Source organism: Plasmodium yoelii, assembly GCF_900002385.2.
Source record: "Plasmodium yoelii strain 17X genome assembly, chromosome: 10".
NCBI lineage: Eukaryota > Apicomplexa > Aconoidasida > Haemosporida > Plasmodiidae > Plasmodium > Plasmodium yoelii.
In genome coordinates, this window is record NC_036182.2 from 367,481 (window position 1) to 384,789 (window position 17,309).

The 17,309-nt window shown below is 21.8% G+C and overlaps 7 protein-coding genes across 7 annotated transcripts; 4 read left to right on the forward strand and 3 right to left on the reverse strand.

Annotated features, from left to right (window-relative positions):
- Positions 1–599: 599 nt before the first annotated feature.
- Positions 600–1,541, reverse strand: PY17X_1006000 (conserved Plasmodium protein, unknown function; the record flags this gene model as incomplete). The annotated part of the gene is made up of 1 exon (XM_721097.3): positions 600–1,541. One exon carries the CDS (start codon positions 1,539–1,541, stop codon positions 600–602), a length of 942 nt encoding a protein of 313 aa, XP_726190.3.
- A 642-nt stretch (positions 1,542–2,183) lies between these two features.
- PY17X_1006100 (methyltransferase, putative) lies at positions 2,184–3,303 on the forward strand (the record flags this gene model as incomplete). The annotated part of the gene is made up of 2 exons (XM_721096.1): positions 2,184–2,210; positions 2,416–3,303. The coding sequence occupies 2 exons, from the start codon at positions 2,184–2,186 to the stop codon at positions 3,301–3,303; spliced, it is 915 nt and encodes a 304-aa protein (XP_726189.1).
- Positions 3,304–3,649: 346 nt separating this feature from the next.
- Positions 3,650–4,742, reverse strand: PY17X_1006200 (peptidyl-tRNA hydrolase 2, putative; the record flags this gene model as incomplete). Its single annotated transcript, XM_022956174.1, has 5 exons — positions 3,650–3,699; positions 3,787–3,838; positions 3,980–4,054; positions 4,137–4,315; positions 4,529–4,742. The coding sequence occupies 5 exons, from the start codon at positions 4,740–4,742 to the stop codon at positions 3,650–3,652; spliced, it is 570 nt and encodes a 189-aa protein (XP_022813254.1).
- Positions 4,743–6,259: 1,517 nt separating this feature from the next.
- PY17X_1006300 (transcription factor, putative) lies at positions 6,260–7,381 on the forward strand (the record flags this gene model as incomplete). The annotated part of the gene is made up of 1 exon (XM_721094.2): positions 6,260–7,381. One exon carries the CDS (start codon positions 6,260–6,262, stop codon positions 7,379–7,381), a length of 1,122 nt encoding a protein of 373 aa, XP_726187.2.
- A 1,015-nt stretch (positions 7,382–8,396) lies between these two features.
- PY17X_1006400 (conserved Plasmodium protein, unknown function) lies at positions 8,397–8,726 on the reverse strand (the record flags this gene model as incomplete). Its single annotated transcript, XM_721023.2, has 1 exon — positions 8,397–8,726. One exon carries the CDS (start codon positions 8,724–8,726, stop codon positions 8,397–8,399), a length of 330 nt encoding a protein of 109 aa, XP_726116.2.
- A 1,631-nt stretch (positions 8,727–10,357) lies between these two features.
- On the forward strand, positions 10,358–11,906 carry PY17X_1006500 (mitochondrial carrier protein, putative; the record flags this gene model as incomplete). The annotated part of the gene is made up of 3 exons (XM_022956175.1): positions 10,358–10,412; positions 10,650–10,853; positions 11,023–11,906. The coding sequence occupies 3 exons, from the start codon at positions 10,358–10,360 to the stop codon at positions 11,904–11,906; spliced, it is 1,143 nt and encodes a 380-aa protein (XP_022813255.1).
- A 1,644-nt stretch (positions 11,907–13,550) lies between these two features.
- Positions 13,551–16,451, forward strand: PY17X_1006600 (conserved Plasmodium protein, unknown function; the record flags this gene model as incomplete). The annotated part of the gene is made up of 1 exon (XM_726305.2): positions 13,551–16,451. The coding sequence occupies one exon, from the start codon at positions 13,551–13,553 to the stop codon at positions 16,449–16,451; it is 2,901 nt and encodes a 966-aa protein (XP_731398.2).
- Between the last annotated feature and the right edge of the window lie 858 nt (positions 16,452–17,309).

The following is a 17,309-nucleotide window of genomic DNA, read 5'->3' on the forward strand; positions in this document are numbered from 1 at the left end:
TAAAATAAATCATAGCTTGTCATGTTACACTTTTAAATATATAGCCAATGAAAAAATACATGCACACATATAAAAAATAATAACAATTTTTGAACGTTCATAATGTTTTTATAATAATCTTTCAAATTACATTTCAATATTAACAAATTCGCTATAAATTTAAGAAAATACCTATATAGAGTTAATAAATAATTAGGGCAAATATAAACATATTATATAGTAAAATTATTTAATTATCGATTTATATTTTGTTTTTTTTTATAAATACCAGTAAATACAAACTTATTTTTATTTCCTAAATCTTTTATATTATTTTTTTAAGTTTAAACAAATGAATATAAATTTTTTGTTTGTTTTTTTTAAGAAAAAGTCTACAAATTTGTTATTACACATTGCACTTAAGAAAGCTAACGATATGATACAAACACCACAAAAAAAAGGAAAATATAAAAAATATATATACAAAGTTTCAATAAACTGCGTTATAAACATACATTCATAACTTCATATGCCATAACGTAGAATTTTTTTAAAAAACAAAACAATTTTACAATGCTTGAATAAACGAATATTACTTTCGCTATTCATTGTCTACAATTTTAAATGTTTCGAATCAAATTTAATATCTGTGGTATAGTGTGTTTAAAAGGATCGGATACAAGAATGCAATTTAATAAAGTGTGAATTCGTGAGATGCATGTTATGATTACGTATACAGCTTTTTTATAAGCGATGCATGTTAAATTATTTGATAATATTCTTCCAACGTAATATTGTAACCTTAAATTATTCTTTATTTCATCATATAATTCAAACATTAAATATTCGTCATTTTGTTCTATAACAGTATGCAATATAAGCAATACATTATTGAACTTTTTTAAATAATGATTACAACAATGATAAAATTTTATTTTATGATAAACATTATAATTACAAATCATATATTTTTTTAAAAACATATATTCATTAAATAAATGATTTAGAACAGTTTTAATGTTCATTTTGTATGTTACTATATAACGTTTTAACTCAATACATTTATTTAAGACACTTTTAAGCATATCCTTATTGATAATATTATTTTGTATTGATTTATTTTTTTCATTGTGTTTTCTTTTTATGCGATTGTTACCTTTATTTGTATTTTTCATTATACTATCATATATTTTGGCTTCATTTTGTCCATTATCGAGTTTTTCTATTACATTATTTTCACAAGAAATTTTCGATTCATTATCTTTTGTACCATTTTTAGAGAAACATAAATCCTCATTAACTATTGAAAAAGACGGTGAAGATATACTACATTTGTTTAAGTTATTGTTAAGCTCATCTATTTTGTTTTTTTCTTGGAAAACATTTTCCGTATTTATAAAGGAGTTATCCTTGGTACTACCATTAATTTTTTTCTTTTTTTTCTTTTTTTTTTTTTTTTTTTTCGTGGGTTTTATAGTATTAGTTATATCTTTCATTAAATCTTTCTTTACTTGTATACCATTTTGCAAATTCTTGCATTTTTCATCGTTGTTTTTAAACATTTTCCTTCATCACATTTTTTATATATGCCTATTACTTTTTTGTATCATTATTTTAATTTTACTTATTTTTATACTATATGTTATTATTTCCTTTCTCAAAATATTGTTTAATATGATATCTTCATAAATTTTTTTTTTTCACACTTTCAAATATTTATATTTAATATTTTTTTTCTTTCTTCAAAATACTTTTGGTTAGTAGTATGTATTTTTGTATTTTTTCATTTATTACGGAATAAACACTCTAAAGTATATTTAGTAATTTTCGTTTTCTTATCTATTTTTTTCAACCTTCATGGAAATATACATGAGTTTAATAGGAATAAAAAGTAAATACATATATGGAAAATTAATATTTAAAAAAATATGCAGTGTTGAATAATCAAATTATAAGTTTAATTTAACCATATATGCATATACTTGCATTTATAGTGCTTTATTTTTTGTACTTGTGAATATGTAATAATTATACAACATATATATATTTAATTCATATTTCCGATGGCGAGAATAAACCTTTTTATTTGCAAAGGAAAAAGTTCATATATTTTTGGGGGGATACACTACTAAATTTATTTTTTCAAGTAATTTATTTTTTGGATTTTAAGTTCTTCATAAATACTAGTAGACGAAGAAAAAATTATGTTTACGTTTTCCTCCTTTCAAAAGGTAAATAATATGATAAAATTGTGCATACGTTTATTATTCCTTTAAATGCATGTATATATAACAGTTACATAAATATATACATAGATGCGTAAGTATGCATTATTGTGTTAATAAATAATTCGTTTGCTCATATCCTATGTTATTCATGTTAAATGTCCCTACGAATATCTTTTATTCTATTTATTTTACTTATTATGTTTTTTAGCTATTGTTTGGTGTGACTGTTTCAAGCGGAGGAATAGTGTTAAGTTGTTTTTATATTTACAAAAAAAATAGACCCTTAAATGATTATAATGTAGATGCACCAAGCGAGAAATTTCGAATAAAAGTATTTGACGATTTAGCAAAAAATTATGATGAAAAAAATGATTTTGTTGAAAAAATTACATCTATTGCCAAATATAAAAAAAAAAACTTTCGAAAAGTTAGAGGAGTTGTATTAGAAATAGGGGCAGGGACAGGCAGAAATTTGAATTTTTTAAAAAATATAGATGCATTAGTATGTGTGGAAAAAAGTGAAAAAATGTGTGAACAGTTGAAAAAAAAAATAGAAAAAATAAATCCTCCATATCCTGTATATGTTATAAATAATGATATAAAAAATAATTATTTTAAACCTGATACTTTTGATTCTGTAATTTCATCTTTCTCCTTATGCTCATTGGAACATGTTGATGAATGTTTACAACAAGTTCACGAAGTCATGAAACATGATGGAAAATTTTTTTTAGTTGAAAGAGGTATTATTTATAATAAATTTATTAGATATATTTTAGAAAGATTCGATTTATATCCCAATAGAAAAATTCCATGGGAATATGGATACTATGAAAATCGATCTCCTTTGGATATTTTAAAAAACAATGGATTTAACATTACTTTTAAACTGATCAAAAATGCGGGAAGTATATACATCTTAATAGCTAAGAAAATAAAACGATTACCAAATAAAACAGTAAACGAAAATAACCAAATACATACAAATCAAAGCGTTGATAAAGATAAATCGAAAAAAAAAGAAATTCATATTAACGAAATATTGCTAGAGAAGGATAAGGTTCCTATTTATTATATTCATAGAAATGACTCTTAAAAAAATTAGTATGCAGTCAAAGAGGCGAAAGGGGGTTGCACTTTATCCATGCATATATGCCCTTAGGCATATATATGTGTAATCCACTCATTTAAAAAAAATACATTTATGAGTTATCATTACTTTTTAATATCTAAATAATTAATTTGTATAATTAAAAAAAAATAAGTTAAAATTTTTTGTTTTAAAATTGGGTCTCGCCAAAAAAAAATCAAAATATATGAATATATATATACATGTGTCAAAATGATAGAACGCAAATAAAAAATGTGACTATGCGCTTATTTAAGCTAAACTAGTAAATGCAATTCATGTATAAATATCATAGTGAATTATATCATATTATCTAGAGTAGCTTTAGTTGTCCTGTTATTTTATTGACTATTTCATCGGGAACTACAAAAGTGTAAAAAAACATATATGTATATAATATATTTATTTACAAATATAATAAATTTACCCTGCTTATTTTTGTGTAAGTACCTGGTTCAATAGCAATCACAGTTTCGGTATTTGGCTCGATTTGTGTCCTTCCCTATGAAGAAAAAAGAATACAAAAGAGTGTGCGCATTACATGGTTGTCTATATTTTTTATTTACAAAATATTCATGTATATATATGTGGTAACGACATGAATCCTCTTTAATATGAGATAAAATATGTGCATTCGTTTTACCGCGTCGATAATTATCGAAGTAATTAGACCATCCATTTTTGCTTTTTTTTCAATTTCATACATTTCTTCTAAACTCTATAAAATTAAACATATTTACATATTTTTTTATGCATTAAAATAAAAAATAGAATGAAATATTTTTTAATTTTTTTATTACTGATATTTTAAGAACTATTTTTTTTTGGCCAGTTTTTTTCCATATATCATAATAGGTTAAAACGTTTTTTGATTGTTCATTAGCTTTCAGTTTGTTATTTCTTTTTAGAATTTTCTCATAAACACCCAAGCAAGCATGACAACATTGAGAAGCTATTTTTCCTTTATTCATTTTTATGTCTAACGTAAGAGAAAAAGTTGATTAAAAAAAATAATTATGAATAAATGGGAGCGTAAATTGGAATAAATAAAAATTTAGAAATAAAATAGAGTAAACGTAGTGTATTAAAGAAGAGCAAAAAATATATATGAGCATTTAAGAAGCATTGTCACAAAATTTGGTGATTTTTTTTTTTATAAGCTCAAAATGATAATGAACAAAAAATGTTTTACCTGTTCTAACACAAAAAACCATTTTACAGTCACTGCTGCATGCACTGATACTTTCATAAATATCTCTTACTTTTGATACATTTTTTTTTATTTGGCATATGTACTTAAAACATAACCCGAGTATAAATCCACACAAAAACGTTAAAACTAAAACGATCATTCTATAATTAACATTTTCTAAGTTAGTTATATTGCCATTTATATCGGAATTCATGGGCTTTAAAAATATAAAAAATATAATAATGATAAAATATCGAAGCAACACCTAATTTATATAGATCTTAGCACATTATTTCCTTTACTGGACTATGAGTATACACATAAGAGTCTTATGTAATAATATGCATTATATGTGGAATGTATAATGTGAAAAAAAAATAACAGAAATATTCATAAACAAAAATATATGTAGAGTGTGAAAAGCGTAACACTATATTTTAATCACCATATACACATGCCAATATAAAAAATTTTTAATATGCGTATATTCGGCTACTTGTGTAAATATATACTTTTATGTGCACACTTATACTTGTATATCCATAAATATGTAAAATATATATGGGTAGAAATATATTTACAAATTTTAAGCAGTTAAAGGGTTTCTTTCTTGATATACATGAATTTTACTTAGTGTATTTTCAAAAAAATCAAAATAAATGAAACAAATATAAAAATTAATAAGTATTATTTTTAAACACGTTAATTTGCTTATGTTTATGCTTCTATTACTTTTTTTTAACATTTCCAATTGCTTTACTTTCCCTTGATTCACAAATTAAAATTTAGTTACAATTTTGATATATTAACCATTTAATAAAAAATAATAATAAAAATACCAAAAATAAAAATGAATAAAATTTGAACAAATAAAATGAGACTAAAAAAAATATGTATTTATATATTTTTTTGAATTCGTTACATTTATTTTGCATATCAAATAGTTATTTATAAAATAAAATTATAATCACAGCACACTAAAATATATATACATTTAATTGCGATAATAATTCTCATAATTTTTTTATTGTAACTTAAATTTACAACAGTAATCATTAGTAAACAATATATTTATAAAAAGGTCCATATGTGTATCTTAAAAAATTACATTTTTATTTTTCATTATTCTATTGTTAAATGATCTAAATTTTACATTTTGTCATAGATATATATTATTATATGATACACAAATATATACACTAAATCATATGCTTTTTCTTTTCAAAAAAAATATTTTTTTTATTTCTGTAAACAACATTTTTTTCTTCCTATTAAATGAGAAGAAATAAATTAAAATAATAAATAAAATAAAATAAAAATTCAAGGCTCCATTATAATTAGCTTGATGTTGTTTTATCTTTTTTTATTTAAGAACAAAATATAATAATTAATATTGTTATATGCTTTATATCAAAAATATGGTTTGCTAATTATATATATATTATATAATGACTATACCGTTAAAATTTTCTTTTATAGTTTGAATTAATATATAAATCTTGTTATCATGTGAATTCAAAAAAATAAAAACTTCTAGGAAGAATGGAAGAATAGTATATATATAGCATTTAAACGAAGATCAAAATATATGCATGTATAAATATCCATATCAGCAATATAAAAATATATCGTAATTATGAATTAAGATATATCATTATATATATATATATTTTTTTTTTTTTTTATGGGTATATACGCACAATGACTTCAGAAACGGAAAAAAGGAGCAAAATGAAAAAAAAACATAAAACTGATGATGATTTAAATCAAAATAAAGAAACAAAGGAAAATACAAATAACTACAATGATAAATACGAAGAAGAAAGTGAAAATTCTGAGAAAGGAGCGAACAACAGTTTATCCCCCCTTATATATGCTCATGATAAATTTGAATCTGAATCTGAATCGAAACAAAGCAATAAAAAGGAAAGAATAAAAAAAGATAAATCCAATATTGTAAAGAGAGAAACAAGTGATTATCTTGATAACTCAAATTCCTCATCATATGAAGGAAACAATAGTAGCAATAAAATGGATGATAAAAAAAAAAAAGAAAAAAAAAAAATGGTAGAAGAGAAATCAAAGAAAAAAGAAAAGACACGAGAAAAATATATTAAAGAGGAGAAAAACGCCATATTTGAAAAAAACAAAGAGAAAAAAATAAAAGAAAATAAAAATTTCAATTTTAATATTGATAATGTAACAACAGAAGATATGTTAAATTATTTTATAGACCATTATAATAATGAAATAAGTATAGAACATGATGAGCTATGCCAAATATTAACAGGGAAAAAATATTTTGATATAGAAAGATTAACAAAAAATTCAGCAGATATTATTCATCAATCATTAATGATTAAAAGTATACAAAAAGAAAAAGAACAATTTTGCAAACATTGTGGTTATATATTTAATTATGATGATTATAATTATTTATTTATAAAAAGATTTAATATGTCAAAAATAAATTATGATGATAATAATCCAGTTTTATGTGAAAATACTATTAAGTGTATGTATTGTGGTTACATAATAGAAGATTTAGATATAAATGAAAATATAAATTATAATACAAATAATTATATTGAACTACATTCGTATAGAGAAAAATATTTATTTGATAATAATAAAAAAACTTATTGGCAAAATAAAATTGCTACTTTTGATAAAAATGTTGAATTATTTAAGGAAGGGGAAAATGGAGCTTATAATATAACCTATGAAAAATGCACAGATTGTGATCATGATTTTCTTTATTTTGTTAATATACAAACTCGAAGTGCTGATGAAGGGTCCACTATTATTTACTATTGTCCAAATTGCAAAAAGCAAACAACTGTCAATAATTAAAGTCTCTCCTCACAATTTTATGCATGTGCATATTTTTTGTATTTATTTATTCCATGCTAACTTTTTTAATTTACGTTTTTTTCAATTGCCTATTTTAATTTTGAAGTTTTGTTGGCTTTCAATTTTGGCTCCATTCAAATTTTTTTTAAACTTAATTTAATTCAATTTAATTCATTTTTTTGTATTCTTACTCTATACCCCATTTGCACACACATACCTAACTATTTTATTTTATATCATGCACAATGAATATACTTTAACATATTTAAAAAAAATAATATTCATCAGTTTTATAAAATAATATATGAATTTAAAACATTTCAAAAAAAATGATCAAATTGTATCACTTTTTTCCTCACTATAATTGTAACCTTTATCTACATATTTCATTATTTTTCCATCCTTATATTATAATATATGTTTTACCAATAAACTGTATATTTGATGCTAATAAAAATGCTTACATATATATATACAAATATATGTCATTAAAAAACTAATTTGATGGGAGTATAAATGTTTCACCCAAAATAATATTTGTAACATCCGTATATCTCTTAAACATAAATAATAGTTTATTTAATACATAATTTGTTGAAAATGAAAATAGAGAATAAATTTGGATATACAAAAAAAAATAAAATAAAGTTAAAACTATACACTAAAAAAACGACAAAAAAAAAACAATAATAATGATATATGAATGAAAAGCACAGAGGTATTATTAGACAACATATGTTGTATTGTATTATAGTATACTATTATCATATTATTTATTATAATTTTTTTTAAATAATTACACCCTATTTAATAATTTAAAGTCTTCTTAATTTTTTTTCAATGGTGCCAAAATATCCCCAAAAATGACAGACACAAAATAACTCTTTTTTTTTGCGTCCTATATATTAGAATTACTACAATTTTGTTACACTATATTTAGTATAACATTTTCTGTGAATTCCTTATTTTTAGTAACACATATATTTTTATTTTATACATAATTTTCACCCCCCTTTTATTTATGTATATCTCTAGTATTTTCTTTTTTTTGTTTTTTCTGTGTTTTCTTTTTTTCCCTACTCAATTTCTTCCTGACAGTTCCACCTCTGTCTCTTCTCATTTCACATATAATTTTATCCTTCTTTTTGGTAAATAAATTTACAAATGATTCATTAAAAAAAAAAAAACCATGGCTTTTCGAATATGTGCCAATATTTAAAGGGGGATGTTCATTAAAGTAAATATTATTGCAGTTTTTTGTGACATTTATAAAGTTATTACTTTTTAAAAACATATTCTTTACGTTGTATATCCCTTTAATATGTCTCTTTAGCATAATATGCATTTTTATATTTAATTTTTTTTTATAAATTATTGTCCCGTTTATATTTTCTCTATAGTTGTATATATATATATATATATTTGTTCAATCCCCTGTTTTTTGTTTTGCACTATTTTAATGTTGTAATAAATTTATACCACAAAATGAAAAAACAATAAACATAAACAAATCTTAACTTTCACAGTGTGAATTTAATATGACCAATTTTCTATTATATATCCTTCATGAAAATATATAAAAAGTAAAATATGAAAAAGTATTAAAGTAATAAACATTTTTTTGTATGATCCTTTGGAATACAATTTTCATGTTTCTTTATTTTGATCTCTTCAATTTATATAACAATAATCGCTTAATCAAACCGAATAAATGTTACATACTCCATACATAAATATATATACGTACTTCATTTCAATTTTTTTATCTTTTTGAAAATATGAAGAATTGTAACGCCTTTATACATGTTACTAGTACCAGAACAAAGTTCAAAATTATAAAATATATACATTTTATTTATACTTGCGTTTTTATCATTTTTTTAAATTAAAAAATTGTTATAGTTTAATTTTTTAATAAATCAATGGACCATGGATCTGAAACGCGATCAAATTAAAAAAACGTAAACAATAAATATTTTTAATCTAAAAAAATAGTCTTTGCAATTAAAAAAAAATGTATTCTATATAAAAATAATACATGTTATGTTACATTTATATTTTTGTATTTATTTAAATCAGCTTATATAAATTTTGTATATATTATATATATGTCCTTTTAAAAATAAAAGGCCTAAACAATGTGACGTTATGCTAGCATAAATAATATTACAATACAAAAAATATTGCATATTTAAATCAAATAAACAATGAAAAGTATTAACAATATTTTTTTTATACATATTATAATAAAGGTTCTTTTGTAGTTTTAATACAATGTTTATAATTATACAATATTTTGATCATAAAATTGAAACCGTATTTATTGTTTATTTTATATAATATAAATAAATATATATATAATAAATGCTTTTTCATATAAAAGTTTTTAATTTGCAATTTTAAATTATAATTTGGTTTATTTTTATTGGCACTAATATTGATTAAGCCTATATAGTGTATTTTATGTATGGAATAATTTCTGCTTACATTCATACTTTTTATGCCATACTTATGTAGTTGCGACATATACCATAACATTTTAAGTATATTTTTATATTGATATATTACTTTTTTTGATCAAGTTATATTATATGCATTATTATTTATTCAAATTTCGATATCCACATGTAGATATATATATCATTTAATGGCGATTGTTAAAATTATTCGCCAAGTCACATTCTCCATTTAAATAAGCTTATTATTCATTTATAAACAAAATAAAAGAGAAGGAAAGCACAATTGTATGTAACAAAATAGTTGTTGGACTTATTTACTTTGATTTTTATTTATCGTTTGTATATTATATATAATATACATATACAAATAAATCTGGGGAATATGGATTAATAGCAAACAGAAAATGCCAAAATTAAAAAAAAAATTAGAATATTTTTACATTCATGTAATGTAAAATAAAAGAATTATATAATACATATAGTTAGGAAATAATATATTCTGAATACTCATGCAAAAATGGAAAAAAAAAATGTTAATTTTCAAAATATAGTATACAGTAGCACAGTTTCAAGTAAGAACAAATCATATATACATACACAAAAATTGTCAACTATATATTTTTATAATTAAAAAGACAAACTGTAAAACTTATTATTTTGTTTACTTTCATAAAACACCATATTTATTTGTCTTAATTCCAAAAAAATGTTACTTATTTTGGATTTATGCATAAATATTCACATATATGAGCATATTTAATTTTTTATATGCCAATACTAATTGTTTGATTGTTTTTTTTTTAATTCAGGTATTTTTGTAAGCCTCATATGTACGCCCCTCGATGTTATAAAAAACTATATACAATATAATAGTAATGCTAATGTTGATAAAAAGTATATTGTAAACAAAATTACAAAAAAAAATAAAGAAAAACTTGTACAATTCAACTCCTTTTATTATCAAACTTTTAAAAATATTTATAATAAATATGGAATACAAGCTGTTTATAGAGGTAGTTAAAAAATATAAATAAATAAATATATATATATTATCGTAAAACCATGCTTCATATAAGCTTTGGAATGTATTTTACTTCTTATTATGTGCATATACACATTTGATCTTACCCTATATTCAATCATAATGCTAATATTTTCCCATATTTTTTGCCCTTAAAATAGGACTTGTTAGTACCACTAATTTATACGTAATAAATAATACATTATTTTTTTATGTATACGAAGAATTAAAAGAACAAGGTGTTCCATATTATTTATGTGCAACTGTCTCAAGATTTATTTCCATAATTATCACATCGCCATTAGAAATATATAGAACAAATGTTCAAGCAAATGTCTGTAACAATTTTAAAGTAAATATATTTGATATATTTAGAGGTAAAAAAAATAAAAGAGTTAAAATAAATTTATATAAAGGGATAACGTCAACACTTATTAGAGATATCCCCTTTTCAGCTATATATTGGTCAATGAATGAATACTTAGTTAATTATATAAAAAAAAAAGATAAAGAATATGAAAACAGAAAAAATTATATTCAAAAATTTGTATACCCATTTATATGTGCATGTTTAAGTAGTACTATAACTACATTTATAACACACCCATTAGATATAATAAAAACAAATATGCAAGCAAGATGCATTGATATTATACATAAAAATGATTTTGATTATAAAAAAATTAAGAATTATGATTTTAGTCAAAGACATAAAATAAACAATTTTTATAGTATTTTTCAAAATAATATATATAATAATAGATATTTATGGGATGTTAAAGTAAGTAATTATGCTCATAATAATCATAGATCTATATATTATAAATATGGGGCAAGTAAATATGGATCAAATACTTACAGCTATAAATATTATAACTATTTTAAGTTAACTAATAATTATAATTATAATGTTTTTTCTGTTGCGAAATTAATTTTAAAAAAAAATGGAATGAAAGGATTTTACATTGGCATTTGTCCAAGATTGGTTAAAATAGTACCAACATGCGCAATCCTATTCTCAACCTACCACTATTTTAATCGTTGATGTGTTTGAAGATTCTTTCTACCTACATATTTGTATACAAGAATTCGCATATGCGCCTACTAAAATTTTTGTCTTTTTTTTCAAAATTTTCCAAATCCTTCGAGTTTCCTTTTATATGAATTACATTATTTTTTATCACCTTAGTTCCAATTTTACCTAAATTTATTCATTTTTAGATACATTTACTTCAAATTAAATATATACGTATATGTTAATATATCATAACTACAGTTTATTTGACATATATACCTACATATGTATGTAGTGTGCATCCATATGTTATTTTTTACCTTTATTTTTTTTTGGTAATTTTTAATATTTTAAATAATTAATAAGTGATATTTATTAAGCATACCACATATATCAACTAAATAAAAATTAAATTTTTTTGAAAATTATTTTTATAGAATAAAATGAAAAAAAACGCTAAATACGATAAAATTCAGACACTATAAATTATAATATACTTGTTAAAAAGTTAGTAATTCATTTTCTATTTTGTTTTTCAAATAAAACAAACGTTGTATATTTAGGGGGTTTGTTGAAATGCTTACGAAAATACATAAATTCATATATAATAGTATATATATGGACTATTCTCTGTAAGCGTTTTTTTACATTCAAATTTTGCTAAGTTTTATTTGATTTCTTTTTTTTATTTTAAGTTTTATTCCGAAATATAAAGCTAATAATTGTAAATAAATTTCCATTTTTATAAGTTTCAATTATTTGTTTATACTTGTTTTCAATTTTATATATGCATGCACATTTTAAAATAACACCAATTTTAATTCTCGAACAAATCTATTGTATTTTTTTATTTTTTTTTCAAAATCTCTTAAAAAATTTCAATATAAATAAAAATTTCCAAATTCTATATTTTACAATTGAATAAATTTAGAAATGTGTCTAAATTATATATAGGAAAAATATTATACATATAAGACACCACATTATGTTGCCAAATAAAAATTATGAATACGTACACATATGAATAGCCGTTTTGATATAACCATAATATTATAAAAGTCTTATTTAATTTATTATATTAATATATGGATTTTAAAAAGCACATGTGCATATGTGTAAGTATGTCTTTCCATAAACATCTAAGCAAAAACAAAAAGGAAACAAAAAACAAATGTCCAATATTTTCATTATATACACATATATATTAAATTAAAACCATCCTCAAAATAGTACATTTTTTATCTTTTGTTATTATATATATTTTTTCCTATTTGACAAATTAAATATATTTGAACAAATTCTTTGTTTAAAAAAAATTCATTTTATCAATATTTATATAATTATATATTTGCATGTTAATAAAAACTATTTTATTCCTAAATATAACAGATACATCATTTTATATACATATATATATAACAATTTTTTCCACCCTTTTACTTTTTTTGGGTTTCTTTCATTTGCTGACTCGTTATCGTTTTGTTCTTTGGTTGTTTATTCATTTCTACTTCATATTTTTCCATTTCATAATAGATATATTTTTAAAGCCAGTATATTTCGAATCATTACACATGTGCATGATTCATACAATATACATAACATATAGAAATTATAAACACATATATTATAGTGGTACAAATAAATAGCATAGCTAGCTATATCACGATAAAAAAGATGAATATTGATCTTACAGATTCAGGATATTATCAAAATAATGCCAGTAGTGATAATGTAGAAAACAAAAAAAATAATAATTGCATTGAATTAGTAAAAGAAAAAATATTTGTCTATAAATGCAATATATGTCTACTAGTATTCACATGTGTTCATATTTTTGAGCGCCATATTATAAAGGAGAATCATCGAGTTAAACAATTAGACGTATTAAAAAAAGATAAATATTTTAATTGTTTAAGATGCAAATATATTTGTCTTAGTATTGTTAAAATAATAAAACATATAGAATTATATAATCATGGACAAAACATTTTAAAAAAAATTAAAAAAAAAATTCTATATACTGGAAAGGCTATTTGTGAATGCAAAATAAAATGCTATTCCATATATTCACAAAGTCAAGTTAATCTAGAAAATAAAGAATCAATTAAAAATAAAAAAGAAAATTATCTTAAAGTGGGCATAAATGATCAAGTAAATATAAAAAGGGGAAATAAAACAAATAAAGAAATAGAAAAAAACAGAAATGATTCCTATATATATAATAAATTCGAAAGTAACAACCCATTTATTAGATATATAGACCAAAAGGAATACCACAAAAATAGCGAAAATAATACTCAAATTTATGATAATTTAAGCTTTTTTTTTCAAAAAAATAATGCTACTAATAACCCCAAAATAAGAGATGATATATATACTAAATTTCTAAACAAAGACACACCTATGCATTCATTTCCCCCATTTTGTAAAAATTTATCACAAAAACACGATACTATTAATAGTCGAAACTTTAAAAACAATGCGATGAATCGTATAATATATGATGAGGTAAGAAGAATAAGTAGTGATCCATATTGTATTAATAACAAAAATTACAATATTTTTGATGAAAAAATTATCGCGAAAGGTAATATTATTACAAGGACTACAAGTAGTAGTAGTAGTAATAGTGAAGATACAACTGATGAAGAAAATAATTTTAATAATAATTGGCCAGATTTACAAAAACCAGAAAATCAACAAAATAAAAAATATATATATAAAAATAGTAATGATATTAATCACAACTTACTATTAGACATATATTCAAATAACTTCAATTTTAGTGAAACAAAAAATGTTAAAGATTTTTCTTTAAATAGTTTTAATGAAAAAAAAGAAAGCGAAATATATGACATATTTGAAAATAATAATATCCCATTTAGAGGAGAACCAAACATAATTTATGATGATAATGCCAAAATTACTAAGGACAAATTCGACAATTTTAGACATAAAAAGAATGCTGATAACTATCAATGGGGTATGTTTAATTGGGACTTATACCGAAGCTTAGAGAAAACAAATTTTAATGAACCTCAAAAAATTGAAAAAACAAATGAGCGGAATATTAGTGATAATAAAAACTATAATAATAGACATTATATTCCTTTTAATTTCAAAAGGGGTGAAAAAGAAAATAAAGTATATAGAAATATCAGTCCCCCAAAATCAACAAATGAAAAAAAACTTCTATCAATATTTATTCCTGATTTAGTTAGCAATATACTTGGAAAAAATGATGAAGAAAAACAAAATGAAACAAATTCATATTTCTCAAATATTCCAAAAAATGTAACAGATTATGATATATTAAATACACAACACCTAAAAAATAAAAAAGTTTCTTTTACCAAACTATCTGATACTAATAATTCGGATGTACACACACAAAATAATGATTATAAAATTAAAAGTAAGAATGATAATATTTATAATGAAAAAAATGAAAAGATGAATGAAAATATTACAAGTCAGACCAACAAAATTAGAAAACATTTATCAGAAAATTATATATTCCATGAAAATTATAACAAAAAAAATAACGAACATGAAAATAATCATACAATCTTTCCAAATTTAAACAATGAACAATTTTCAAAGATTCAATATTGTGACATGGTATTAACTGACAATGATAATATAAATAATAAAAGTATAGTAAGAAACAATGATGATGATGATGAAAATAACAAATATGGAAATACTTTTATTTGCAACAAAATTAATAAAATATATGATAATTTATCATGTTATGAGACGTTTCAAAATGAATTACCATTGAATATGGACTATATAAATGAAAATTTGAACTCCTTTCCCCAGTCCAATCAAGCTATCGAAACGGAAAAACATAAGCACATAAATATAAGAAATAAACAAAAAATAAAGGATGACATCGTTATAGACGAAACTAATTGTACATTCTACAAGCGTAACGACAACAATCCCAATTTTATGGATAATATGAGAACAAAAAACAATGAATTATTAAACATTTTCCACAATTTAAATCTAAAAAAAATAAATGATACAGAATATAGTTTAAAGAATAAAACACAACGGTTTAGCACCTCTAATATGGATGATTTCGCTTTCTTAGATTGTACAAATAAGGATGACCAAAATAAAATAAATAATAACACATTTTGGGAGTTTATAAACTACTACAATAATAATAATAATAATACTCAAGATGGGCAAGATAATAAAAGGAACATAAATTTTATTGAAAAAACTGAAGATGATAGTTGGGACACATTTACAAATAATAGAAATGACAACAGCGAATTTTCGTATAATGATGATACAATACCTGATTGGATAGCCAAAGAAGTAAATAGTAATAATAGTGATATAACTTTTGACGAACAATATCAATGGAAACAACAAATAAATTGTAATAATATTTATGCAAAGGATGAAAAACAATGTACACATATTTTCAATCCTAAGAATGGTGAAGAAATTTTATGGGATAGTATTGATAAACAAATAAATCATCATATTGACTATGGAAACTGGAATAGTAGCAACGAGAAAGATAAATTCGGAATGAAAAATAAAAAAGGTTGATACTTATAGAAGAAATAGACGAAATAAAAAAATCAATTGTAAAGAACAACGAAAAATAAAACAAATTAAATTTAAAGCTACAACATGTGTAAACAGAAACTTGTATATTTCGCTACTTGCTGAGAATTATAATTTTGCAAAAAAAATTAATAAAAAAATACAACTCTTTAAAATTTACAAAAATAAAGACAATTTAAATACATATTCCTTTAACTTAATTTAGAGATATAGCGCAAACTCCTCAAATAAATACAAATGAATTTGTGCATATCTCAATGAAATGAAGTTATATATCATGTCTTATCAAGGAGCAGTTATAATTCGTAAAAAATATAAAATTAATAAAAAAAATTAAAAAATATATCATAATTTTTAAAAAACATTGTGCACGTTTTTAAATTAATTAAAATTAATTCATAAAATTATGTATTATTAAAAAATTAGCATAATGCTAGTATTAAAAAAATGCACAATTAAGAGGCAAAAAATATAATAAAATCGAGATAAAACAAATTAATATTAAAGACTCATGAATACCCATTTTATAGGCATAGTATAAATATAATTGCATCAAATTATTACAAAAAAAAGGCGCATTAAAAATATAAGATTCTGGATATGTTATTAAAATAATAACTATGCCGCGGTTGCAGATCAGGGGTGTCGAAAAAAATGTGTATGCATATTTACGCATGTAATGCAAAGTACGATAAGCCCGTGAATCGTCCAAAATTAATAACGATAACGGATTAGGCAATAATATTTATAATCGCCTTTATAACAGCTTTCACAATGTGGTGATGCTTAATTACAACGCGTATAAATTTGCATTTATACACGTATATTAAAAAAAATATA